This window comes from Panthera onca, chromosome B2 (assembly GCF_046562875.1).
Source record: "Panthera onca isolate mPanOnc1 chromosome B2, mPanOnc1 haplotype 2, whole genome shotgun sequence".
Lineage (NCBI taxonomy): Eukaryota > Metazoa > Chordata > Mammalia > Carnivora > Felidae > Panthera > Panthera onca.
Genome location: NC_138343.1, coordinates 78072556 through 78099174, shown reverse-complemented (window position 1 = coordinate 78099174; position 26619 = coordinate 78072556). Strand labels below are relative to the sequence as shown.

Genomic DNA, 26619 nt, shown 5'->3' with positions numbered 1-26619 from the left:
CCTGAGGAATTCTAGCAGACATTTAAAGCAGAGTTAATACCTATCCTTCTCAAGCTACTCCAAAAAAACAGAACGGGAAGGAAAACTTCCGGACTCATCTATGAAGCCAGCATTACTTTGATTCCCAAACCAGACAGAGACTCAGCAAAAAAAGACAACTACAGGCCAATATCCCTGTTGAATATAGATGCAAAAATTCTCAACCAGATACTAGCAAATCTAATTCAACAGCATATAAAAAATAATTATTCACCATGATCAAGTGGGATTCATTCCTGAGCTGCAGGGCTGGTTCAATATTCGCAAATCAATCAGTGTGATTACATCACATTCATAAAAGAAAAAATAACAACCATATGATCCTGTCAATAGATGCAGAAAAAGCATTTGACAAAATATAGCATCCTTTCTTAATAAAAACCCTCAAGAAAGTCGGGATAGAAGGAACATACTTAAACATCATAAAAGCCATTTATGAAAAGCCCACAGCTAATATCATCCTCAATGAGGAAAAACTGAGAGCTTTCCCCCTGAGATCAGGAACACGACAGGGATGTCCTCTCTCACCACTGTTGTTTAACATAGTGTTGGAAGTCCTAGCATCAGCAATCAGACAACAAAATGAAATAAAAGGCATCAAAATTGGCAAAGATGAAGTCAAACTTTCACTTTTCACAAACGACATGACACTCGACATGGAAAACCTCACAGACTCCACCAAACGTCTGCTAGAACTGATACATGAATTCAGCAAAGCCGCAGGATACAAAATTAATGTACAGAAATCGATTGCATTTTTATACACCAATAATGAAGCAACAGAAATACAAATAAAGAAATTGATCCCATTCACATTTGCACCAAGAACCATAAAATACCTAGGAATAAACCTAACCAAAATATAAAAGATCTGTATGCTAAATATTCTAGAAAGCTTATAAAGGAAACTGAAGAAGACACAAAGAAATGGAAAAACATTCCAGGCTCATGGATTGGAAGAATAAATATTGTTAAAATGTCACTACTACCCAAAGCAATCTACACATTCAGTGCAATCCCAATCAAAATTGCACCAGCATTCTTCCCAAAGCTAGAACAAGCAATCCTAAAATTTGTATGGAACTACAAAAGATCCTGAATAGTCAAAGTAATACTGAAGAAGAAAACCAAAGCGGGAGGCATCACAATCCCACACTTCAGCCTGTACTACAAAGCTGTAGTCACCAAGACAGTATGGTATAGGCACAAAAACCGGCACATAGACCAATGGAATAGAACAGAGACCCCAGAATTGGACCCACAAATGTATGGCGAACTAATCTTTGGCAAAGCAGGAAAGAGTATCCAGGAGAAAAAAGACAGTCTCTTTAACAAATGGTGCTGGGAGAACTGGACAGCAACATCAGAAGAATGAAACTAGACCACTTTCTTACACCATTCACAAAAATAAACTCAAAATGGATGAAGGACCTGAATGTCAGACAGGAAACCATCAAAACCCTACAGGAGAAAGCAGGAAAAACCTCTTTGACCTCAGCCACAGCAATTTCTTACCTGACACATCTTCAAAGGCAAGGGAATTAAAAACTACTGGGACCTCATCAAGATAAAAAGCTTCTGCATTGCAAAGGAAACAATCAACAAAACTAAAAGGCAACCACAGAATGGGAAAAGAGACTTGCAAATGACATATCAGACAAAGGGCTAGTATCCAAAAACTATAAAGAACTCACCAAACTCCACACCTGAAAAACAAATAATCCAGTGAAGAAATGGGCAGAAGACATGAATAAACACTTCTCTAAAGAAGACATCCAGATGGCCAATAGGCACATGAAAAGATGCTCAACGTCACTCCTCGTCAGGGAAATACAAATCAAAACCACACTGAGATACCACCTTACACTGGTCAGAGTGGCTACAATGAACAAATCAGGAGTTACCGATGCTGGAGAACATGTGGAGAAACGGGAACCCTCTTGCACTGTTGGTGGGAATGCAAACTGGTGCAGCCACTCTGGAAAACAGTGTGGAGGTTCCTCAAAAAATTAAAAATAGATCTACCCTATGACCCAGCAATAGCACTGCTAGGAATTTACCCAAGGGATACAGGAGTGCTGATGCATAGGGGCACTTGTACCCCAATGTTCATAGCAGCACTTTCAACAGTAGCAAAATTATGGGAAGAACCTAAATGTCCATCAACTGACAAATGGATAAAGAAGATGTGGTTTATGTATACAATGGAATACTACTTGGCAATGAGAAAGAATGGAATCTGGCCATTTGCAGCAATGTGGATGAAACTGGAGGGTATTATGCTAAGTGAAATAAGTCAGTCAGAGAGAGATCCATATATTTTTACTCATATGTGGATCCTGAGAAACTTAACAGAAGACCACAGGGGAGAGGAAGGGGGGGAAAAAGTTAGAGAGAGGGAGGGAGGGACAAACCATAAGAGATTTTTAAATACTGAGGACAAACTGAGGGTTGATGGGGGGGTGGGGGAGAGGGGAAAGTGGGTGATGGGCATTGAGTAGGGCATCTGTTGGGGTGAGCACTGGGTGTTGTATGGTAACCAATTTGACAATAAATTATATTTAATATAAAAAAAAGCATTACTATAGAGACAATACTAAATGAACAGCCAAACTTGTCTATAAAGTTCAGACCAAATTGAAGTTTTGAAGTATTTATATAAACTCTATAAAGTTATTGCATTTTATCATAGGGTAAAGACTGGGAAAAAGGAAGAAGCTTTTACTTCTTTTAATAATTTTTTTTACATTTAAACAGTAGTTCCAGGTTTCTTTCCTTTTCCTGTCATTCTCCCAAATTTTCAAGTCAGAATTTGTAACATGTTGTCTAATTTTTACATTAACTTTATTTTCATAATATGAGAGAAATTTTATCAGGATTTAATTTTTTCTCACTTTTTCTTCTCTGAAGATTCTTCAAGTTACAAACTTTTAGTTATTTCTAATATAATTCTTTCACATTCTCCCAATGTCCTGAAGTTTTTATCCTTTCTCCCAAATGATAAAATATTGCTTCTACTTTGGAAACAAAACCTAATCTCTTCCCACAAATATTTTCTGCTATTCCAAGTTTCTCCATCACAGTAAAATAAAACACTAATATCCAACTTGTGTTTTTTGACAAACTACATAACATCCTATTTGCCTTTGATCTACCTTTTTTTTAAGTTATCAATTTTAATATATATACAAATAAATGACAGCGTGAAGAGTATCTAGAAAATCTTTTACTTCTTTGCAAATTTCACATCATTCGATCAAAAAGACAAATATAAAGTTATTGGGTCTTTCATTTGCTGCAACTCTTAACGCTTCAATTCATTCTTAGTGACCTGGAGTCTGTATTTTATTCATCTTTTTCATATTCCAAACTGTTTCAGGTGAATTGATAAAAGCCAGTTGTCCTTTCAAGATCTAGAACCAACTTTCAACATTTTCACTGGATATCTTTCCCAAATAGCTATGTTTTAGTTTCATTATCAAGTGTCTAACCACATACTGCTGAACAAGCTAAAGAAGCAATCACAGTGTCTTTCATTTCACTTTGGAATTATCAGTCTGTGACTTCCTAAGTTGAAATAATTCTTTATCTTTCACTTTTTTACCATTCTAGGAAATTAACATTTTTACAGATGCTCTCTTAAAAGTAATTTCTTTGTTCCAAGAAATAAAATATTTTCTTGTTATGAATAGCAGGTATTTCATTTCTATCAATGTGTTCTGAATAAGCACATGAAAATTTGCAAACATATTTCTCCACAAAAATTACATTCACTTAAAAACCCAGTAATTTCAAATGGATTTAGTTTCATATTCTATGTATTTTTTTGCCAGTGCTTTTCCACTTAGAAACTGTGTGCTTTAAATGATTCTCTTTCACTGCCAAATTCTTGTTATCCATATAATGTCAAATGCCAACTACCAAAACTATGCATGTCATAATTCTTTTTCTTGGTTATCCCTGGTCTTGAATACTCTGCAAGTATAGGTTCATAAAAGAGCCTCTCTTGTGAGACTTTACATTATGCTAGTGATAGACACAGCAACTAATTATTGATGACGATGTTGAGCAAGTACAGAATTTGGTTTTCCAAACTGTTGTTATTTCAACACCATTATTTGACCTGTCTGGTGAATTCTTAGAAATTTTTGTACTTTGGGGTGCCTGAGTGCCTCAGTCAGTTAAGTGTCTGACTTCAGCTCGGGTCATGATCTCACGTTGGACTCTGTTCTGACAGGTCGGAGCCTGGAGCCTGGAGCCTGCTTCAGATTCTGTCTCTCTCTCTTCTCTCTCTCTCTCTCTCTGTCCCTTCCCCGTTTGCTTGCTCACTCTCTCTCTCTCTAAAATAAATAAACATTTTTTAAAAAATGTTTAAAAAATTTTTGTGCTGTTATGTATGTAATTTCAAAAAAAAAAAAGCTTCCACAAAACAAACTACAACTGACCATACCCATAACATTGAAGAGCTGAAGAATAAGAAAATACTACACACCAAGCAATACAAAGCTGGAAAAGCATCAAAATAAAAACAAAGTCTATACAGGCGGGTTAGCACAAAATAGCTCAGTGGCTGAGTTACACCAAACCCTCGCTGTTTTGCACACTGGTTTTTAAAAATTCCTAACAGTTACAAAACAACTGAATCATGATTTGACCTTATAGTTCAAAATGGCTGATGTCATGCTTGACAGTCCTATTTCATTCTTGAGCCACAATTGATTCTCCCCATGGAATTTGGGGAATAAAAAGAAGAGATGGGTTGCCTTATAACCTTCTTCTTCCAATACCCCTACATTTATCTTGAAAGAAGACAAGCCTTAAGATTTTATTAAACTCTTGGGTTGCTGTGTATAAGTTGCTGCGGAGTTTTAGACAGGTTTTTGCATTTGGAACATTGCCTTTTAAAGGTACAACCAGGCCTCTTATTTATCTGACATTTTCCAGAATGAAGAATCCCCTAAACGAAGCCAAATCTCCATAAAAATAAATCTTGTTAAGTACAAAACTGTGAAAGGTCTGAGATTTTACCCTACTCGCAACCTAACAAGTTAAGCTCCCACAGTATCTCAGCCCACAAAATAGATCTTAAACTCAAATATATTAAAGCTTGCCACCATGTGGCCTCAAGTTAATTTTCTGTTCTTTTCTCCCTCCCCAAATCATATTTAGAGTATTTTTTTTTCACATGATTATTTGTAATCATGTTTGTGTTTACTGGTTTATTTTCTCTCTCTTCCACGAAGCCTAAGCTCCAAGCAAGGAGAAACCATATCTATTTCATTTATACTTGTATATCCAACACTTTTTATAAAACCATAACATGGAAATCAATAAATATCTGTTAAGTGAAATTTAAAAGTATTTATATGAAATTTGTTTCTACCTAAAAGCTTACACACATGCTATTCCTCACTGGTGTCCCACTCTCACCAACTCACACCTTGAAACCTGTATGAATTCTCACCTGCCACATGACCCAAAAGGGCCACATCTCATAAATCTTTCCCTAATGCAATTTCCTACCAGATTTTACTTAATTCTCACAACCCTGTATTATTTTCTGCAATTAAAAAATAAAGAAACTAAAGCTTAGAGAGGTTAAGAGATGTGTGCAAAGTCATAATCCCAGTGAGTCTAGGTTTAAAGTTATGTGTCACTCCAAAGCCCCTATTCCTAACCCTCTCTTATGCTGCATCCTTAGCTAAAAACGATTCTCATACGATGATACTGATTCGAATCAAAGCCCAGTGCTGCCACATATTAACAGTGTAATATCGAGGAACCTCAGATGCTATGTATGTAAAATAGGGGTACAGTACTTACCTAAAAAATGTATACAGATTAGATGATTTATATGAAAAGCATTTAACACAGGAAACACAAGAAACATTAACTATTACTATCATTATATGCCTCTAAAACAGACGACAGTAATTTTTTCTGTGAAGGCCAAGTGGCAAATAGTTTAGGCTTTGCGAGCCACAGTCTGTGCTACAACAAAGAGGCAGCAAACTGGATTTGGCCCAAGGATCAAAATTTGCCAACCCCTAGTTTAGAGCAGGGTCTTTCAACCTGCACTGCTGATATCTGGGGCTGGACGATACTGTTGTGGAGGGCTGTGCTGTGCATTGTAGGAGGTCTAGCAGCATCCTTGGCCCCCACCCAGCAGATGCCAGTAGCATCACCCAAGTGGGCCCAACCAAAAAAAGATCTCCTGCAGAGCAAAACTGCCCCAGGTTGAGAAACACTACTCGTGAAAATTAATAATTTAACACACTAAAAAGTATTTATACTCACTTAGCTAAAATTCCCACACTTAGCAATAACTTTATAACTTCTGTGATACACACGGCTGTGGTTGAAAAGTAGAGTTCTCTGTCTGATGTCCTTGTGTATCTTAAAGCTATCGTATAAGCTGCAGCCACCAGGGTCATCACTGCCAAGCAGTATAACTTGAATAATAAACTGACATTTTCTGGAAAATACGTGCAACAAAGATATTATTTAGTAGACAATATTATGTTTATAAAAGTCAATGTTATAACTCAAAATGCTTTCCAATTTCAAGCACAAAATACTTTTTAAAACCCGTGACATTTGAACATTTATTTCAAAACAGTACATTTCAATTACATGAACACAAACATACATACATACACAAAACACAGCTGACTTTAAATATTAACCACTTAGGCAAGGATTTTGTTCCTGCAAGATTATGCAGCACACTGACACAGTTTCGGATATCCTAAATTAAATATTTAATATAGCAATATAATGTTAGTGTTCTACATTTTTAGTGGGCATATAAGACTTATGCCTAAGACACAACAAATATTTATTGGCAATAAGCCTAAATCTGTACATTGTTGGAACTATTTCAGATGATTTGAGTTCTGTAATTGTGAAGTTTTGCTCATCATTAATCTTGCTGTCCCTATTCTATGTTATCAGAACAATTTTACTTTTTCCCCTTATTTCCTGTGTTACTACAAAAAGACTCTTAAGGTTGGACTTATTTGAAATGGGAGAATACATACAAGAGAATGATATGCACTTACAGACAATGCCCTGGGCAGGGCTTGAATGATAAACGTGGGTTCCCCAACCAGGAAAATAATTTAGCACCCATGCGGAAAGATATGCTTTAAGTATTTGTTTAACATTTACTCAGGGGTGAAGCCAAACGCTCTTTGGGAGAAGGGTGGATTAGGAATCTGGGAGTCACCCAACCTGTCCTAGCTACTGCTCTGAGGTCCAGAAATTCAACTCTGCTCCTAACGTACACATCCCACTCAGCAAAACAAAGTGCTTCGGGGTTAATCAGAATCACTCATGAAATGGCAATTAGTCATCAAACATTATTACCCTAATTGCCATCCCTGAGGGAAAAGCGGTGGGGCTCACCCTCCACCCCAAATTATCAAGTGTTCCTTCTAACCACACACAACATTCTCCAGGGAAGGAACTCTTAACTACTGCTTTCTCCATCTCGTTACGGTTTCAGCGCTGTTCTAATGCCCCAGTGATGTTTTCAGTGGCTGTCACATGGACCAGCCGCAGCTTGGGCTCCGCGCCGGAGCATGCCCTTAAGCCTCTGAGCATCCGTAGGGCAGAAGGCGCAGAAGAGACCGCAGCCGCGACGACCCCGCCGGAACGGAGCACAGTCCTGCCTCCCGCGGGGTGATGCGGGTCCAGCCCGGGACCTGCGTTCCGGCCCCTCTCCGGGTCCGCCGCAGCCCGGGCCTGTCCGAATTCGGTTCCCACCCACTGCAAGCTCGTCGAAGCAGGCACGGTCTCCGGCCGCCGAACGGCCCCGCGCGGAGTCCGCCTCTGGGAAGGCAGCCGCAGTAGGAGGCTGGCTGCCCGGCGCTGCCCTGACAGGCGGCGGCGCGAGCTCGCGCCAGAGAGCGGCTCCAAACAAACTCCGGACGCCTCAGCCTTGCCCCGAAGCCCCGCGGGCGCGGACAGAAGCTGACACTCCCGCGCCACCGCCCCCCGCAGGTTCCCCCGTTCCAGCGGCCCCCGGCCTCACCTCTTGGGGCAGCCATGGTTCCCCGACAGCCCCGCGCGGAACTGACGCACGCCCCCTCCAAGCGCCCTCCTCGGAACACCGGAGACCGCGCCTGTGGTCATAGAGACGAAAACCGCTCGGCCTAGAGCGCCTCGTCAGCCGACCATCGGCCAACTTCCTGCCCAGCCTGGAGCCAAGATTAGGCTCCGCAATCCGAGCTACCTCCGAAAATGGAAAGACCCGGATGGAAAGAGGCCTTTACGGCTGAGTCCTTGCTGACAAGTGCGTAAAACTCGAGTCGAAGACGTCGTTCTGTAAACTACACCTCCCGGCCGGCTAAGGAAGCGGAGTCAAGGGAGCAGAGCGTTGCGTTCTGGGAATTGTAGTCCTCACCAAGGTGATTTGGTAGCAAATGAAGACTGGGTCAGACTTAATGATTCGTGCCTGTCAAAAGCTGTTGTAGAAACCCTCAGAACCTGTAAAGTAACAGAAACTACTTTCCATAACTTTTGTAACTTCCACCTCGCGCATTACCTTGCATTGTTACCTCTTCATATGACTTCTGTATTTTTCAGAAGTCTTGTGCCTGTGTCCTTATTGTCAGCGTTGTCATTATTTTTACTTGACCGGACAGTCTAACTACATGATCTCACAACAAAAGGGCCTCAAAAATATTAGACGTGTCAACAGGCATTTACTTCAGCGGCTATAATCTTCACTTTCACTAGAGGATATTTATTAGCATAAACTACGTTAGAAAAATTCATTGGCAAAATGAAAGGCTTTCCAGATAACGTGGATCGGTTAAAAATACTATGAAGGCACCTCAGCCCTTACAGGAATAGCGGTACAAGAATCTGTGATGCCCAGCCGCCTACATCTCCCGTAGCACCATCTTTCCCTAAAATGACTTTTTAGAGATTTGAGTGATTGTTCTATGTGTTACCATTAGATAGACATTTACATAGATATATAGATATATATATAGATAGATAGATAGTCTATTAACAGTATTGGGAAATTTTGCATGCCTTATTAGCATCACGTTACTATCTGAAGGAGCTTTGTAGAGTCAGACATTTGATTAATCTCATTTTCGAACTGTTGGACCTTCCCTTTACCGTTTGTATGTGTGCTCACTGGTGCTAATCACCTCTTCCTGTAATTGGTAACGGTTCCCTAGTCTATGTTCTTAACATACTCAAAAAAAAAAAAAAAACTCATATGTGGACTTAAAATTAAAAACATGATACATATCTAATTTTTTTTATTTACAACTATGGCTTTGTACAGTTTATCTCTTCCCATTTTGGATATCATTATAGTCTCAATTCTATTAACTATAATTATCCTCCTTTTGATGCTCAAATTACCCCAATGTGGCCCCTGTAAGCCTACTCCTTTCTTTACACCTGCACAAGATTTTTGAAGCATTCTTTATTTCTGGCAACAAGGGTTTCCAGATAATCTTGATTTTTTTCCTGTCATAGATAATGCAATCAACTACACTTCAAGGAACCGTGGTTCCTTCTGGTAGAGAATAGTATCTCACACACACAGAGACATACACACAGGCAAACGCCCACACACACATGCACACTAATTAGGGTGGTGAGTAAAATGCTGTTGGACTGTTTTTGTGGCATTTCTGGTTCACATAACTTATGCTGCTGAACCCTACTTTTTTAATAAATTTTAATTGCCCGAAAGACTTCCTACTCCATTGGAATGAACCTTGACTAGACTTTGATGCCTCTTGTCCTAACCTGTCCAGCCCAAGACCAGCAGGGACAAACCTGTATTCAGACACAGCAGGATTATTGATCCATTCCAGTGAGGGAAACTGCACAACAGAGGAATTGTGTGGGATGTCTCTGGAAATACAGAAAAGAGTTATAAAATCTGGGACAAGGATGTGGACTTAAATGAAATTTAAAGGAAGTAGTGTTTTGATACATTCAAAGCAGGGCTGTTTATAAAGAAGTTCACATCAGATATGGACTAAAGAATAGTCTCAGGATCCTGTTTCTTGAAAACAGCAAAGTTACTGGATGTGGACTGTTGTATTCAGGAGCCTCTAAAATGAAGACTTTCCTCTTAGGTTGGAAATTGAGGCTGCTTCTTTGTGTCAAAGTGACTTAAATCCTTCAAGCAAAAGCAGGCTGTTTAATTCTTACTGATAAAATGTCAACAGCAAGGTTCCTAACAGTATATGATCTTAGAGAACAAAATTTTTCACTGAGTTAGAGAGTAGACACGCCAAACAGGGGATGGTTATTATACTCTACTGCAGCATGCCCTTCAGAAAAAATATTATTTCCCATTAACTTTCTAGCTTGAGTTTCTGTTCATTATCTCAGCCCAATGAATGGCCAAGCAGATATTTACATTCTTTACATCTGAGCTAAATTTTACTTTCTCATTTTGAATTATCCTAAGTCTTAGAGGAAAACCTGTTGACTTAATGTGCTTCTTTTATGTACACTAGTGTCCTATACAACCCTGATTAGTGCAAGAAGCAGTGATCTTCAACATGTGAACCACAGAGTCATTTGCCTGATAATGTGCTAACCTGTGTCTCAAACAGCTATTGGCTATTACCAGTTGAAACCATAATGATATTCCTGATTGTCACTATCAAGCTGCAGTATTGCCTTGAAATCCTGCTCACTTCTATCTCAGCTCAGGCATGAGAGTGACCCTAGTCTCAATGAATTATATAAAAGGAAGCCCATTACTATACCCATTGGTAATAAAGTAAAAGTGTAGGCTGTGCAGTAAGCAATACCAAAAGGCTTAAGGAAGTTACAGTTAAATTCAAGTATGTAGCTACACAATAGGTTATTAAAAGTGGTGAAGTTTCAAGTATAGTAAATCATTAACTATAAAGAACATTTAGACAAATGCAGATATCTAAACATAATTGCTTCCATGACAATTTAAGCAAACTGTTCATTCTGCTATTAAGAAAATTAGAAGCACCTAGGTGGCTCAGTTGGTTAAGCCTCTGACTCCCAGTTTCAGCTCAGGTCATGATCTCAAGGTTGTAAGATCAAGCGTGGTGCTGGGCCCTGGAGGTGAAGCCCGCTTGGGATTCCCTCTCTCTGCCCCTCCACCGCGAGCTCCCTCTCTCTCTCTCTCTTTCAGAATAAATAAATAAACATTTAAAAATAAAATATTTGCTAGATAATTATTTTAAAACAATTCTTTTCTATGGTGTAATATTACTAAAGACAAGTTAAAAGAATTGTTGCATTTTATAATTGAGAAAATAATGAAAATACAAGGAGACAATGAAAAATTCAGTGTCTGGACTTGTGTAATAATCATCAATATCTAAACATTTATTTGAGCTTAACTCTCCCTTGCCTCTGCTTCCTTTTTTAGTTACCATAATCTCATTTTTCTTTTCATGCCAAACAGTACTGATTTGTAGTCTGTATTTATTTCTACCATTTTCTGCTTGCTGCAGTCCTGTTTCTACGCAAGCCAACTCTATTAAAACAGAGCTTAGCAGATGCCGACTCCATTGACCTTTTCTCATTTCTCATCCTCTTCTGTTTATTCATCAGACATTGAGTGAAAGCCATAATGCGCCAAGCATTATTCTGGGCACTAACTGAGAGCTTGAAAATAGAAAGTGGACAAAATAAGGGCGGGAGTGCAGTAGAATGAGACACTAGAGATTCTTTCCTCTCATGGCTAACAGTAACAAATCGCTTATCATGTGAATGCTTTGCATGGGTTAACTCCTTTAATCCTCTTAACAACCCAGTGAATTAGAAGCTATTATTACCCCAATTTTTATGATGAAGAAACTGCAGCAGAGAAATATTAAGTAACACAGCTAGTAAGTAGTGGACCTTCACTTTACTTCCTTGACCACAGAGACTCCTTTCTTCTTCTACTCCTCTGACTGCTCCTTGGTCTCATGTTGTCTCTTCCTCCTCATTCCATCCCCACTCCCTTGGGGATGACCTCCCAAATTACCTTTGTCCAGTTCAAATTCCAGTCATCTCTGCTTTATTATTTTTGTCATCCTTTAAACACAGATTTTCTAGTACTGCACATGTTTTCGTTTTTGATCAACCAGTTCCTCCTCCCAACTGTCCTCAGCCTCCTAGGGTAGACACCCTGAGGTCATACTGTGATATTTCCTTCCCTTTCCTGAGATGTTATATCCTGTTCATCAAATCTCACATTTGCCCCTTCATGTCATCCATTACCACATGCCTGAATTCTTTCAACAGCTTCCTAGCCATCTCCTTAACTGTAGCGTCTCTCTCCCACAATCTTCTGCTCAAGAACCTACAATGGCTTTCTAATTGTACTACATAAAGTCCTAATCTGACTGCATAAAGGCAACCTATTCCTCTGCCTGGCTTTCAGCGTTCTCCAAAAGCTGTACCAACCTGGCGTATCCTTATTTCCTACTACTTCTCAAAAAATAATCTCCTTTTTCCTCTGTTCCTCTCTCTCTTCTTTTCCAATGACTATTTGGCTACTGATCTCTTTATCAGTTCCCACCTTGGCTATTAAAATAATCGTTTGACCAATATCCTGCCTCCAGTTTGTTCTTTCATTTATTCCTTTTTTTCTGCCTTAGTTCACCCAACAAAATTCTATACAAATGCCAGGGATATAAAAATGACTAGAACACAGTTCAAATCTCAAAAATCTAACAGGGAGATTACAGATGACCACATATGTACCTATTTGAGTACTACAGTAAGAGTATAAATAAAATGTAGTGAAAAGTCAAAGGAAGAAACAATTAATTCTCCTAAAGGTGATAGGGGAAATATTCACTGAAAAGGTAAAGCTGACCAGGCTGTTTGAGGACAAGTGTAATTTCATGCGGGTGTCTGTGGAGTACATTCCAAGTGACAGGGAAAAGCGAGAGTAGAGAGTGGTGGTATTAGACAATGACACACTTGAAGAGGTTGAGTTCAATTTGCCTAATATGTACAGTGTTTGGAGACAGCATGAGAGGAGCAGAAAATGAAACTGGAAGGTAGATGGATATATTTTGAAAAGTCTTACATCATGTATGAAAGAGTTTTTCCATCATCTCCTAGGTAATAAAAGAGTTTTGGTAGGTGTTTAAGTAAGGGAAGTAAAAGTTGGGGGAAGGGGGGAGGGTGACACGATCAGATTTGTATGTTAGAAAAATTATACCAATGAATCTGGTAATAGGACTAAGTCCTAAAATATAGCAGTCATGGTGAAAACAGAAAGACAGATTCCAAAGACAATTCAAGACAAATCAGCAGGGTTTGATGACTTTTTAAATATAGGGGCTATGAGAGAAAGGCAATCAAGAAGTTTTTTTAACTTATGCTACTGAGTAGATGGTGATGGCCTCTAAGCACAGAAAGAAATACAGAGGGAGAAACAAGTCTGTCAGATAAAATGAGTTTGGCCTGTAACCTGCTGAAATGGGGGTGCCTGACACAGGGTCCAGCATGCGGTTGGAAATCTTTAGAGAACATTGGGGCTTGGGGAGATGGTCAAGATCCTAGAAAAAGATGAGGCTATCATTTGATCTAGCTCCCTTTATCCTGATTCTGTTGTACTTTCTGATATTAAATTTAGTTTTTCAAATTGGGTTTGATATTTTTATTCACTTGGCAATTTTACTTTCAGCCTTAACTTGATAACCCCAAATTATGTCTTATCTTATGGCTTATGGCTTATGGCCATTCTTTTCTGTGTTTAGAAATATTGCAGAACCGAATGAGGTTTGACAGAACATATAAAATCAAATACCTGATGCTGTAAAAATTAGTGTTAGCTCTAACCTCCCACCTTCTTCAAGGACAGAACCCTGCCCCCCACTCCTAGCTCCAGGCCTTGCCCCAACAGCCAGTCTTATCTTTAACATCATTTTTATTTTTTAATGTTTACTATTTATTTTTAGAGAAAGAGCAATGGAGGGGCAGAGAGAGAGGGAGAGAGAGAGAATCCTAAGCAGGCCCTGAGCTATCAGCACTGAGCCCCATGCAGGGCTCGATCCCACGAACCAGGACATCATAACCTGAGCCAAAATCAAGAGTCCAACGCTTAACTGACTGAAGCACCCAGGATACTCTAACACCATTTTTAAACTTCAGGTATGAAAATTATGAACACTTAGAAGTAGGTCAGGGGGCGCCTGGGTGGCTCAGTTAAGCATTGTACTTCAGCTCAGGTCATGATCTCACAGTTCATGGTTTGGGGCCCTGCGTTATCCTCTGCACTGACACCATAGAGTCTGCTTGGGATTCTCTCTCTTTCCCTCTCCCTCTGTCCCTACCCCCCCCAACTCTCTCTCAAAATAAATAAATAACTTTAAAAAAAATGTTTTGAAGAAAGTCTATTTAAAGTTTACCTTTATGATATCTGTGCAAAGTGCATTTTGAAACATATTCACATTATAGATAACACTATACATACACAGAAAGCAAATTATATAAACACCTTAAAAGTCACCAAGGCACAAAAAATACATTAAATATAAATGATCCCCTGGCTATTAAAGCATATTTAACAGTCCCTCCACCAGGGAGTCTTTATTATCTAGGACTGGTATTAGATATATGTAAGAAAGTAATAAAATAAAGAAATAAACTTAAAATATATATATTGGGCATGTGGGTGGTTCAGTCAGTTAAGTGCCGGGCTCTTGGTTTCAGCTCAGGTCATGATCTCACCATTTATGGGTTCGACCCCCAAGTCTCATTCTGAGCTGAAGCATGGAGCCTGCTTAGGATTCTCTCTCTCCCTCTCTCTGCCCCTCCCCCACTCCCATGAGTACATGCTGTGTCTCTCTCTCCCTCTTAAAAATAAATAAACTTTAAAAAAAAAAAGAAGTTTGTAAGACAGTAATAAAACTACAGCTCTAAAATTCAGCTATTAGTAATTCACATGGGCCCTATGTACAACTGCCTATAGGGCCAGGCAAATAAGGCACAGGAGTAATGCGGGAGACCAAAAAGACAGCAGGGACTGGGACTAGAAGTGTTTGGCCTATGAAAGGGCACAGCTACTACTCACAGGAATACTAGCCAAGTATTGGCAAATATTCAGATTTTTTTCCCAAGGGACTAGAAATCCAGATTTTATGTAAAATTTCCAGATTTTAAAAATTCATGTGGGGGCGCCTGGGTGGCGCAGTCGGTTAAGCGTCCGACTTCAGCCAGGTCACGATCTCGCGGTCCGTGAGTTCGAGCCCCGCGTCGGGCTCTGGGCTGATGGCTCGGAGCCTGGAGCCTGTTTCCGATTCTGTGTCTCCCTCTCTCTCTGCCCCTCCCCCGTTCATGCTCTGTCTCTCTCTGTCTCAAAAATAAATGAAAAAAAAAAAAATTAAAAAAAAAAAAAAAAAATTCATGTGGACCTCTGCTCTAATTGTTCCAAATTAGTGAGGTTTATTATACATCAATTTAATCCCGTTAACATTTAATACTTTAATGAGGCTAAAATATTGCCTAGGTTTTAAAGTTTTAATGTTTACCATTAAAAATGATTTTAGATATAAATAAGCTATCTTAGTCATAATCTTCTAAATATATTAATATCTAAATACATCATAATTTCAGCCTTTAATGCTGCCAAACTTTTTCTAACAAATAGAAGCTGAGTGGACAGAGTTTTATTTTTCAATTTTAATAGAATGAAAAATGTGCTCCAGAGAACAACTTTTAGTTTTTTGTAGCAGTTTGACAGAATCCAGAAAACATTCACACAACCAATGAATGTGCTAGATTCACAAAATTTAGTAATTTCCATTGATGCAAAGATATTTGTCAATATTTGCCACTGTTCATAACTTGGTGATATCTACTTTAAAAATACAGTCTTTAACTAGGTCTCATCAACAGCTCTAGTTAAGTTCACCTTGACCCCATATGTGATTTTACCCTGTCCCCCACGAAGACCAGCTATGTAAATCTGGGGCCTGGGCACTCGGGTGCTGCTTTCTCTCATAGACTGCGTGCTGGCATCCTTTGGTGGGTACACCTGTGAACAATTTTCTCTTCTCATGTGACTAAGGTCAGTTTGTACTGAGTGAGTAACCTTCCGACGCAAATTGGCCTAAGAAGAAAGAGAATACACAGGAATTAACCCATCTCTAAAGAACAAATAATTTGGCCGAATCTTTTTTCTCAGTCCACAAAGAAATTAGCCCTACAACACAGCATTTTTCTACAAAACATTAAAACATTAGAAAAACTAGAACATAATAAATATCCTTTGCCAAGAAGTGAGAAAATACATAAAATGTTGAAAACAGACCCAAAGAAAGAACATACAGATCACACTTAACAGTGAGCCCAATTATTTGTTAATATAATCTTTTAATTCCTTCATTATTATATTTTGAGATTTATACAACTTGGATTTTTCCACCATACTCGGTTTATTTTTTTAAAAGACAAAAATTTAAGATTTCGTTTCTTTTTTAAATGGGCTTTACCCAAGACTTTTAATATAAAAAGTTCTGATGTCTTCAGGTTATATTTTACATTATTCTACATCTTGCTTGCTCTTTTTATGGATTATTAATAAACATGAAGTTAAACAGATTACTCAGGCTGGGACGCAAAGAGGAGTTTTACTGAAAGGAGACAAGGAGTGGGGTGCCTGGGTTGCTCAGTCAGTTGAGCATCCGACTCTTGATTCTGGCTCAGGTTGCGATATCACAGTCCCTGAGATTGAGCCCCATATCGGGCTCTGCGTGAGTGTGGAGCCTGCTTGGGATTCTTTCCCTCTCTCTCTCTGCCCCTGCCCCTGCCCCACTCATTCTTTCTCTGTCAAAATAAATAAACTTTAAAAAACAAGCAAACAAAAAAGGAGACTAGGAGTTACTGAAGTAACAAAGAAGTCCAAGAAAAGAACTCAGAAGCATAAAAGCCTGTCACTTAAAAAGGTAGAGACCGGCGTAGCATAAATGGGTCCAACATGGCAGAGAAGTAGGGGGATCTGGACCTCTCGCATCTCTCAAAGAAGGGCTGAAGCCAAAGGACTTTGAACCTCAAGAATCTTGGAGAAAAAGAGACTGAGTCTACCGGGGAGAAACAGGGACAAACTGAAGGGCCATGGGTGGGTGATTGCAAATGGGGGGAGATAAAACAGTCCGCATAGGCACGGAGGGGAGGGATCCCCTTCTGCAGAGAGCCAAAAGGAAGAGAAAGAGTGGCTAGGGAAGCATAGGACTATATCTGGACAAGAGAAAACCCTCGGACCAGGATGGAGAAGGATCCCATCTCTAACTGCGGGGCTTTCTTCAGACTGGGGCAGGCTGCCTGGTTCATGCACCTGGGGAGGAGGGGAGCCATCTCTGGGTTCAGTGGTAGATTAGGGCACAGTCCACTGCAGGAGAAACCGGTCCTCTCCCCTGAAGTGCTTCAGCACAGGACAAAACCAGCCAGGACCACATATGGGGCCTAGATAGAGAGGCGCTTCCCCAGTACCAGGGCACATGGAGCAGGGATTTAAATCCCAGCCAAGAGCCTGGGACGGGAGTCAGTGGAGCCAGACAGATAGCCTCATTTGCGGCTGCGGCCAGTGAGGATGGCTCCAAAGGAGTGATTTGGGACACCGGGTTGTGGAGAAGAGATTGGGGGTGGGGGGGGGGGTCGTCATCTTTCTCCCCACCACCACCAAGGTGAGGCCTCAGAGATCCCACCATGGAAACCACAGTGGAGGGGCAGGACCAGCCTACACCAAACCATGCATATCTACTGGGTAACTGCATATCTACTGGAGAGGGATAGACGCTTTGGAGGCAGTCGGCCCCCTCCTCCAGACTAGCACTGCTGCATTGCCTGGATTAATCCTAGGATAATTCTTGTTATTTAGATATATTCTCCCTTCCATTTCTCCTTCTTATCTCTTCCCCCCTCTAGGCTGGCTATTCTGGTTATTGGTTTGTTTAAACAGACATATTTAATCCATTCTCTAGATACGTGTTCTACACCTCATTTACTTTCCTTTCTCTCTCTCTGGAAGAATCATGTCTTCTAGTTTCTCTGTCTGGGTAACATGATCTTTGTTTCTTTTTCCCCACATCCTTCCTTATTTTCCTCTCTCTCTCTCTCTGGATTAAGCCTTTTAGTCTCTCTGCCTGGTCAATGTTTATTTTTTCTCCCCCCCAACGCCCACCCCTGTCATTTCTCTCTTTGTATGTGTTCTTCAATCAGTACCGCCTCCACCCTGTTCTTTATTTGTAGCTGGTGTTCCTAGTATTTTATTTTTGGATTGTTTTTAGTTTTTTGTTTCTGTTTGTTTTATTTGTGTGTTTGCGTATTTTTGTTTCCTGTTTGTTTGTTTGTTTTCTTTTCCAGGGCTACTTCAAGGAACAAATCAAAGCACACCTGATGGAGAGTCCAAAACATCATTACGAATAGGGAAATAAAATAACCAAAGTCACAACAGAGAACAAGTAACACACTCCAAAAAACATCTCCTGAAGAGCCAGGCCCTGGACAGTGTATGACCCCCCCCCTTTAATATAGCAGTGCTCACAATGCAGAGCATATAACAAGCTTTTAAAATTCATAAGGGACAAAAAACTAGCCAAAATGATGATACGGAAGAATTTTCCTCAAAAGAAATTCCAGGAAGAAGTGACACTAAAGAATGGATCAAAACAGATAAAAGCAACATAACTGAACAAGAATTTAGAATAACAGTCATAAAATTAATCATTGGGCTTGGAAAAAGCATAGAAGACAGCAGAGAATCTATTGCTGCAGAGATCAAGGAACTAAAAATAGTCATGATGAGTTAAAAAATGCTATAAATTAGGTGCAAAACATAATGGAGGCAGTCACAGCGAGGATTGAAGAGGCAGAGGAGAGAATAGGTGAATTAGAAGATATAATTATGGGAAAAGAAGAAGCTGAGAAAAAAGAGATTAAAAAAAAATCCAGGATCACGTGGGGGAATTAGTGAACTACATGATTCAATCAAAGGGAACAATATCCGTATCATAAGAATCCAGAAGAAAGAGAGAGAGAGAAAGGGGCTGAAGGTGTACTTGAACAAATCATAGCTGAGAACTTCCCCAATCTGGGGAAGGAAACGGGCATTGAAATCCAAGAGGCACAGAGAACTCCTTTCAGACGTAACTTGAATCGATCTTCTGTACAGCATATCATAGTGAAACTGGCAAAATACAAGGATAAAGAGAATTCTGAAAGCAGCTAGGGATAAACAGGACTTAACATACAAAGGTAGGCACATAAGGGTAGTAGCAGACCTATCTACTGAAACTTGGCGTGCCAGAAAGGAATGGCAGGAAATCTTCAACGTGATGAACAGGAAAAATATGCAGCCGAGAATCCTTTATCCAGCAAGCCTGTCACTGAGAATAGAAGGAGAGATAAAGATTTTCCAAAACAAACAAAACCTGAAGGAATTCATCACCACTAAACCAGCCCTACAAGAGATCCTAAGGGAGATTCTGTGAGTAAAATGTTGCAAGGACCACAAAGTACCAGAGACATCACTACAAGCATGAAATCTACAGATAACACAACGACTCTAAACCTGTATCTTTTAATAACAACACTGAATGTAAATGGACTAAGTGCTCCGATCAAATGACATAGGGTATCAGAATGGATTAAAAAAACCAAGACCCATCCATTTGCTGTCTAAAGAGACTCATTTTAGACCCGAGGACATCTTCAGATTGAAAGTGAGGGGATGGAGAACTACCTATCATGCAACTGGAAGTCAAAAGAAAGCTGGAGGAGTCATACTTACATCACACAAACTAGACTTTAAATTAAAGGCCATAACAAGAGATGAAGAAGGGCATTATATAATAATTACAGGGTCTATCCATCAGGAAGAGCTAACAATTATAAATGCCTATGCACCAAATTCAAGAGCACCCAACTGTATAAAACGATTAATCACAAACATAAGCAACCTTATTGATAAGAATGTGGTAATTGCAGGGGACTTTAATACTCCACTGACAACAATGGATAGATCATCTAGACAGAGAATCAGTAAAGAAACAATGGCCCTGAATGATCCACTGGACCAGATGGACTTGACAGATATATTTAGAACTCTGCATCCCAAAGCTATACTTTCTTCTCGAGTGCACATGGAACATCCTCCAAGATAGATCACATACTGGGTCACAAAACAGCCCTCAATAGATATAAAAGAATTGAGATCATACCATGCACACTTTCAGATCTCAATGCTATGAAACTTGAAATTAACCACAGGAATAAGTCTAGAAAACCTCCAAAAGCATGGAGGTTAAAGAACACCCTACTAAAAAACGAATGGGTCAACCAGGCCATTACATAAGAAATTTAAAAATATATGGAAACAAATGAAATCACGAGTGCTGATGCATAGGGGCACTTGTACCCCAATGTTCATAGCAGCACTTTCAACAGTAGCAAAATTATGGGAAGAACCTAAATGTCCATCAACTGACAAATGGATAAAGAAGATGTGGTTTATGTATACAATGGAATACTACTTGGCAATGAGAAAGAATGGAATCTGGCCATTTGCAGCAATGTGGATGAAACTGGAGGGTATTATGCTAAGTGAAATAAGTCAGTCAGAGAAAGACAGATACCATATGTTTTCACTCATGTGGATCTCGAGAAACTTAACAGAAGACCATGGGGGAGGGGAAGGGGAAGAAAAAGTTACAGAGAGGGAGGGAGGCAAACCATAAGAGACTCTTAAATAGGAGAACAAACTGAGGGTTGATGGGGGTGTGGGGGGAGAGGGGAAAGTGGGTGATGGGAATTGAGGAGGGCACCTGGGCACTGGGTTTGTATGGAAACCAATTTGAGAATATATTATATTATAAATAAATAAATAAAAATAAAAATAAAATAAAATAAAATAAAATACAATAAAAATGTAGAGACCTGGAAGGAGAGGAAATATTCCAGATTTTGAGACACCGTGGATGACTGAGAACCAAAACTACTTCCTCCACACTGAGTTTATTGTCTACATTAGTATGACTTTTCTATTTGGACATCTTCATTAGCATAATTTGATCATTCCAAGAGACTCTTACCAAAGCAAATAACTTGATTGTTCACTACAGAACATCCCAAAAGACACACCTTCAGTAGTAAGTACCAACACACAGATTCTTCCCATCAGTGCTGGGCTGCTTTTTCATGATCTTTACCTAATCTAATTCAAGCCCTCATCCCATCCCCTGACCTACTCTTGGCTTTGAAAGACCTACCTTCCCCCAAACTTCACATTCTCAATACATTCTGACCTTGCTCTTCCCCCTCAAGACACTGCCTAGGCTCTGCTGAGGTGCTGATTCCTCCTATAGCTTTAAGCAATACACTCAGTTTTGTCTTACCAGCACATTGTACTGGTCATATATAGGGAGCCAGCATTTGACGTGATGTGATTCCAGAGGAGAATTAGGTCTAAGGTGAGCCTCAGAATTAAGTGGAGGTTGAAGAATGAGAAGAAGAGTTCAGTCGGTATACAGTGCAGCCCCACAGAATATGCCATTCTTTTAACATTTCCAGTCCAGACCTATGCTGGCACCTCTACCTCTCATATCCATCCAACCATCATTCCCCTCTTCTCCTTTGCCTATTTATACCTCAGACCAACTTAAAATGTCACCAGGGTTCATTTTTTATTTCACTTCTATTCTACCACTTACCAAGAGGTATTGAGATATTTTTAGTGTATCAGTGTCACTTGCTAGACAATTAGTTTCTGAAGAACAAGTGTGTAATATCTGTGTTACCCATAGGTATCTGATGGGCTCAAGTGAGTTTAGTAGATAACACAAAAGAACATTGGGGATGGAGCTTCATGTACTACAGAAGAGTAACTGATAGGAATGCTAATGGAACGAGGATCTGGAAGACATACCAGGAAGCTGATCCTTCCTCATCCCAGGAAATTAAGGGACTGAAAAGCTGCCATCACAAAGGGTGGCAAGAGAAATGCCATGATTGGTGAAAAGCCTATGAGACACTGAATATACAAACTGCCAAAAGCTAGACCTTGTATGACAATAGAACTCAGTTCCACAACCTCTATAGCTGTAGCTATAAGCCTGGAACAGACAGGACTTGGCCAGCTTCCCTATTTTTTTGCTACCCCCCCCACCTTGGTCCCCCAACTGAGGACCAACCAGAGAAAGCCAACTATGCCCACCAAACCATTCACATAAGAGTCCCAACTTTGAGTTAGCCTGCTTCCATTTTCCCCATGTCAACAATCTCCAGTCAGAGCATGCTTGAAGCCTTCCTCTTTTTTTCACTATAAGGCTTTCCCACTTTCCCTGCCTGCTTTGGAGTTCCTGCCAACGGCCAGTGATGATGGTTGACTCCCTTGCTATAGAAAACTTTGAATAAATAGCCTCTGTTCTGATTTGGGTAGTCTTCATTTACTCCCATACCTGATTTCAGTTAAAGAGATGGATAAAATATACTAAGAAAAGGCTATAGATATAAAAGTTTATTTCCTTCGTACTCTAAATACTTATTGTCTAAAATGACAAGGTACTGTAAAAAGGGTGAGAGGGAAGAATTCCACTGAGTCACACAGGGATGAGATTTCCAAAGCCAAGCTTTGAGGGCAGGCACCTCTTATGATTAAGGTGACTGAGAATTAGAAGGACAAGAGAGCTCAGTGCCTATAGAGAACATGCTGGCGTAAGAGGGGACACAAGAGAGGTTAACATTCTGCTCCTCAAAAAAAAAAAAAAAAAAAAAAAAGACTACAAAAGACAAAGATATACTTTAAATGATTAGAGGAAGCTGAAAGTGCTCTAAATCTCATAGATTACAACAATAGATGGATATAGAAAGAAAGAGAGAGCAACTACCATTGTTCTAGTCACTGGATGGTATAATTTGAGAATAGTTTCATGCTTCCGTATGTGCTTAAAATTAGAAGACAATCTTACAATGTAAAGCTGGCAAATTATATGCAAAGAACTCTGTATACATCCCACTAGTTTATACAAGTAATTTAAATTACCCACTCTATGACTAACAACACATTAAAGTTCCCTAACCTATAGCTCTCAGCTTTAGCACCATCTTCCTGGAAACTCCCACACCATGAGGGCCAAGTGGAGGGAGAAGCAAATACACAGGCTGAAGCGAGAAAGAAGAAAGATGAGGCAGAGTTCCAAGTAAATGGCCAGTGTGTACACCCATGGAAGCCACAGGAGCAGAAACAAGGAAAGCTAGAGGCCAGGGACGCTGGTAGAAATTGTTGGACAGCATGCCTATTTTCTAGAAATTGATTCAATGAATCTAGAACATCTATTGCCATCTTATCACAACAACTACCCTTGAGAGACCCACCCTGCTCGTACCAAAACAATCCCTTTTGGTCCTGTGCCCTGGACCTGTAACTTTTGGGACTAATTCTGCTTTAATTTGTGGCTGAATGTAACACATGTACAAAATATCATCTCTTCTGCTGTCTTAGCTGAAGAAAACAAATTCCCCAACCTATAAATAATTTTAGAAAATATTGTTACAAACCAATTTTATAGCTTTTCTTCTCAATTCCCATTCATTCCACTCATATGATCTCACAATCGTTGGTGGCAATATGTGCGTATCTGTTTGTGTGCTACTTTCACACTTTGTAATTGGTTTTATATGATGTTTGTCAACATCTTTCATCTAAAGAAATGAAGTTCTGTAATTAGTATTTATTAAAAAGCAGCATTATTTAGAGATAACTAAAAATAAACTGACAAAAAGATTAGAAAAATAAGAATTTTTCAACATGGAATATACTCATAAAGACAGCAGAGAAAATAAGCTAATAGTAGTGAACTAAATGTGATAATTTTCCTGGGCATTATGGCTTTCTTTGTACCTGACTTTGTGAACTTAATATGGGAGGTATATTTTGGGAGGGGAAAACCTAACATCACTCATTCAAGTCAAATGCCCCTCTCCAATTTTCACAATCGGTAGCATACATGAATACTTTGTTGAAAACTGACTGAAGTTTAAAATAGCCATTAAATGTTAAATATGAATCACATTTGTTTAAAGTATCAAAACATCTTTAGGATATATCTAAACCCCAAACTATGCATACACTTGGTTTTGTTTTAGTTGGATATTTTGATTTTCTGCTGGGATACCCACAAGCTCACTATTAAAATATTAAATATTAATTCCAGGCTAAATAAGATATGATTGTGCTATATATGAAGTTGCTGGAGAGGGTGGTAGAGGTTTAAGGAACTCAGATCATAGTGCACAGGAGGGACAGATTAACTTTTTTTTTAATTCCAGTGTAACTAACCCAGTGTTATATTAGTTTCAGGTGTATAATATAGTGATTCAACAATTCTATACATTACTCTGTACTCATCACGATAAGTGGACTCTTAATTCCCTTCACCTATTTCACCCATCTCCTCACCTACCTCTCCTCTAACAACCACAAGTTTGTTCTCTGTATTTAACAGTCTGGTTTTTTTGTATCTTTATCTCTTTGCCCATTTGCTTTTGTTTCTTAAACTCCACATATGAATGAAATCATATGGTATTTGTCTTTCTCTGACTGCCTTATTTCACTTGGCATTACATCCTCTTGATCCATCCATGTTGTTACAAATGGCAAGGTTTCATTCTTTGTTATGCCTGAGTAATATTTCATTGTATGTATGTGTATATATATGTATATGTGTATATATATACACATATATGTGTATATGTGTGTGTATATATATGTATATACATATACATACACACATATATATGCCATGTAAGATTACATATACATATGTACATATGTACATATACATACACACACACACACACACACACACACACACACACATATATATATATATGCCATGTAAGATTAACTTCTTACTCAAATCAAACAGGAGATAATTACTGATTGCCTACCACCTAACATAAGATATAATTTTTTTTTGCCTTCAGAACGATGTTGTGATATAGTTGGGTAGATAAAAACATGTTGCAAGATGATTAGCAATATTACACAGTACAAGTAAATGGCAAGTAAATAATTATAAGAACTACAACTTTGAAATATGAAGGGAGAAAACTCACTTCCATAGGTACTTAAGGTCACTGAAGAAGAGCTGGGAATTAAATACACAGAAAGAAAGGAAAAAAACAAGACCCAAAATATAGGGGAAAATTGTTTAATGGAAAACTATGCATTATCTACATATAGCATACATTTCTGATGATCTGATTCTAACCTTTCACTGTCTTTGAAGTATCTTACAACTCTGTAAGTTATAAATAAGTGGTGGCATGGTCAAATAATTCTTGTCTATAGACATGCAAATTCATAATTCCTTCAAGGTTTTTTATGGAACCTGACAATATAAATTCTCAAATTTATATGGAAAGTAAAGACTCAAGTATAGCCAAGATCCTTTAGAGAGGAAAGGGTGGGAGAACTCACTCTACTAGGTATCAAAACTTACTATAAAGCTATAGTAAGATATAGATACAGGAATTTTTTAAAAATTGAGCTGAATAGAATAGAGAGATTAAAAATTAAGCCTGTGCATATAAGACACTATAGATATGGAGAAAGGAAAGAGTACTGAACAAATGGTCTGGGAAAATTCATTACTCAAATAGAAAAAAAATTAAAATTGGATCTTCACCTCCCAATAGACACAAAAATCAAATCCAAGTCAATTAAAGAGTCAGGTGTGAAAGGCAAATCCAAAATCCATATTTTTTTACAAAACAATATAGGAGAATATTTTTATGATCTAAGATACATGAAGATTTCTTAAACAAGACAAAATTTGAGATGTGAAGAAAAGATTAATAAATGACATATTAAAATGAAAAACTTTCATTCATGAGAAGACATCACAAAAAGAATGAAAAACAGAGGGGTGCCTGGGTGGCTCAGTCGGTTGAGCATCTAACTCCTGGTTTCGGCTCAGGTCAAAGTATTCACATAGGCTACCAATTGTGAAAATTGGAGAGGGGCATTTGACTTAGGAATGAGTGATGTTAGGTTTTCCCCTCCCAAAATACACCTCCCATATTAAGTTCATGGGTTCAAACCCCATATACGGGGTTCTGCGCTAGCAGTGTGGACCCTGCTTGGGATTCTTTCTCCCTCTCCCTCTTTCTCTGCCCCTTCCCTGCCTGTACTCGCTCTCTCTCTTTCTCAAAATAAATAAATAAGCTTTAAAAAAACAGAATGAAATACAAAACTGGGAGAGCACAAGCCAGTGGAACACAATTAAAAGCCTAGAAACAAACCCATTCCATATGAGAATTGTTAACTCAATGGAGGGGTCATCATACTGAGGGGGAAAACCATGTATTAATATTAGCATCACCAGCCACTGCTGGGATCACATACAGTTTTAGAAGTGGGCACAGTAGAAAATAGAACTAAAACCATTAAGCTTTATTAAGATATAATTAATGAAACTAGTAATTATTAAAAAAAACTAAATGGTACTATGAATGGGACAACCTAATATAATAAACATAAAAATTCTTTTATTATTTTAATTCATTTCCAGTTAAAATCTCAGTAAGATTTTGGGGGAAACTTAG

At 38.9% G+C, this 26619-nt stretch overlaps 2 protein-coding genes across 10 annotated transcripts in view; both read right to left on the bottom strand.

Annotated features, from left to right (window-relative positions):
- Nucleotides 1-8274, bottom strand: part of SLC35A1 (solute carrier family 35 member A1) — a 33432-nt gene extending 25158 nt beyond the window's left edge. Inside the window, exons 1-2 of one of the 2 annotated variants that reach the window (XM_060616144.3) lie at nt 8075-8274; nt 6337-6514 (exon numbers count right to left, since the gene is read on the bottom strand). In XM_060616144.3, the coding sequence (XP_060472127.1) occupies nt 6337-6514; nt 8075-8090 (194 nt within the window). In that variant the 5' untranslated portion in view covers nt 8091-8274. Of the gene's footprint in view, nt 1-6336; nt 6515-8074 lie in introns of those variants that run through there. The other variant, XM_060616145.2, reaches the window with a different exon arrangement.
- Nucleotides 8275-15681: 7407 nt separating this feature from the next.
- CFAP206 (cilia and flagella associated protein 206) overlaps nt 15682-26619 on the bottom strand; it is a 44180-nt gene continuing 33242 nt past the window's right edge. For 7 of the 8 annotated variants that reach the window (XM_060616119.2, XM_060616121.2, XM_060616125.2 and 4 more), the window contains 2 exons: nt 23569-23712; nt 15682-16126 (listed from right to left, as the gene is read on the bottom strand). In XM_060616119.2, coding sequence (XP_060472102.2) covers nt 15896-16126; nt 23569-23712 — 375 coding nt within the window. In that variant the 3' untranslated portion in view covers nt 15682-15895. The remainder of the gene's footprint in view (nt 16127-23568; nt 23713-26619) is intronic. The other variant, XM_060616124.2, reaches the window with a different exon arrangement.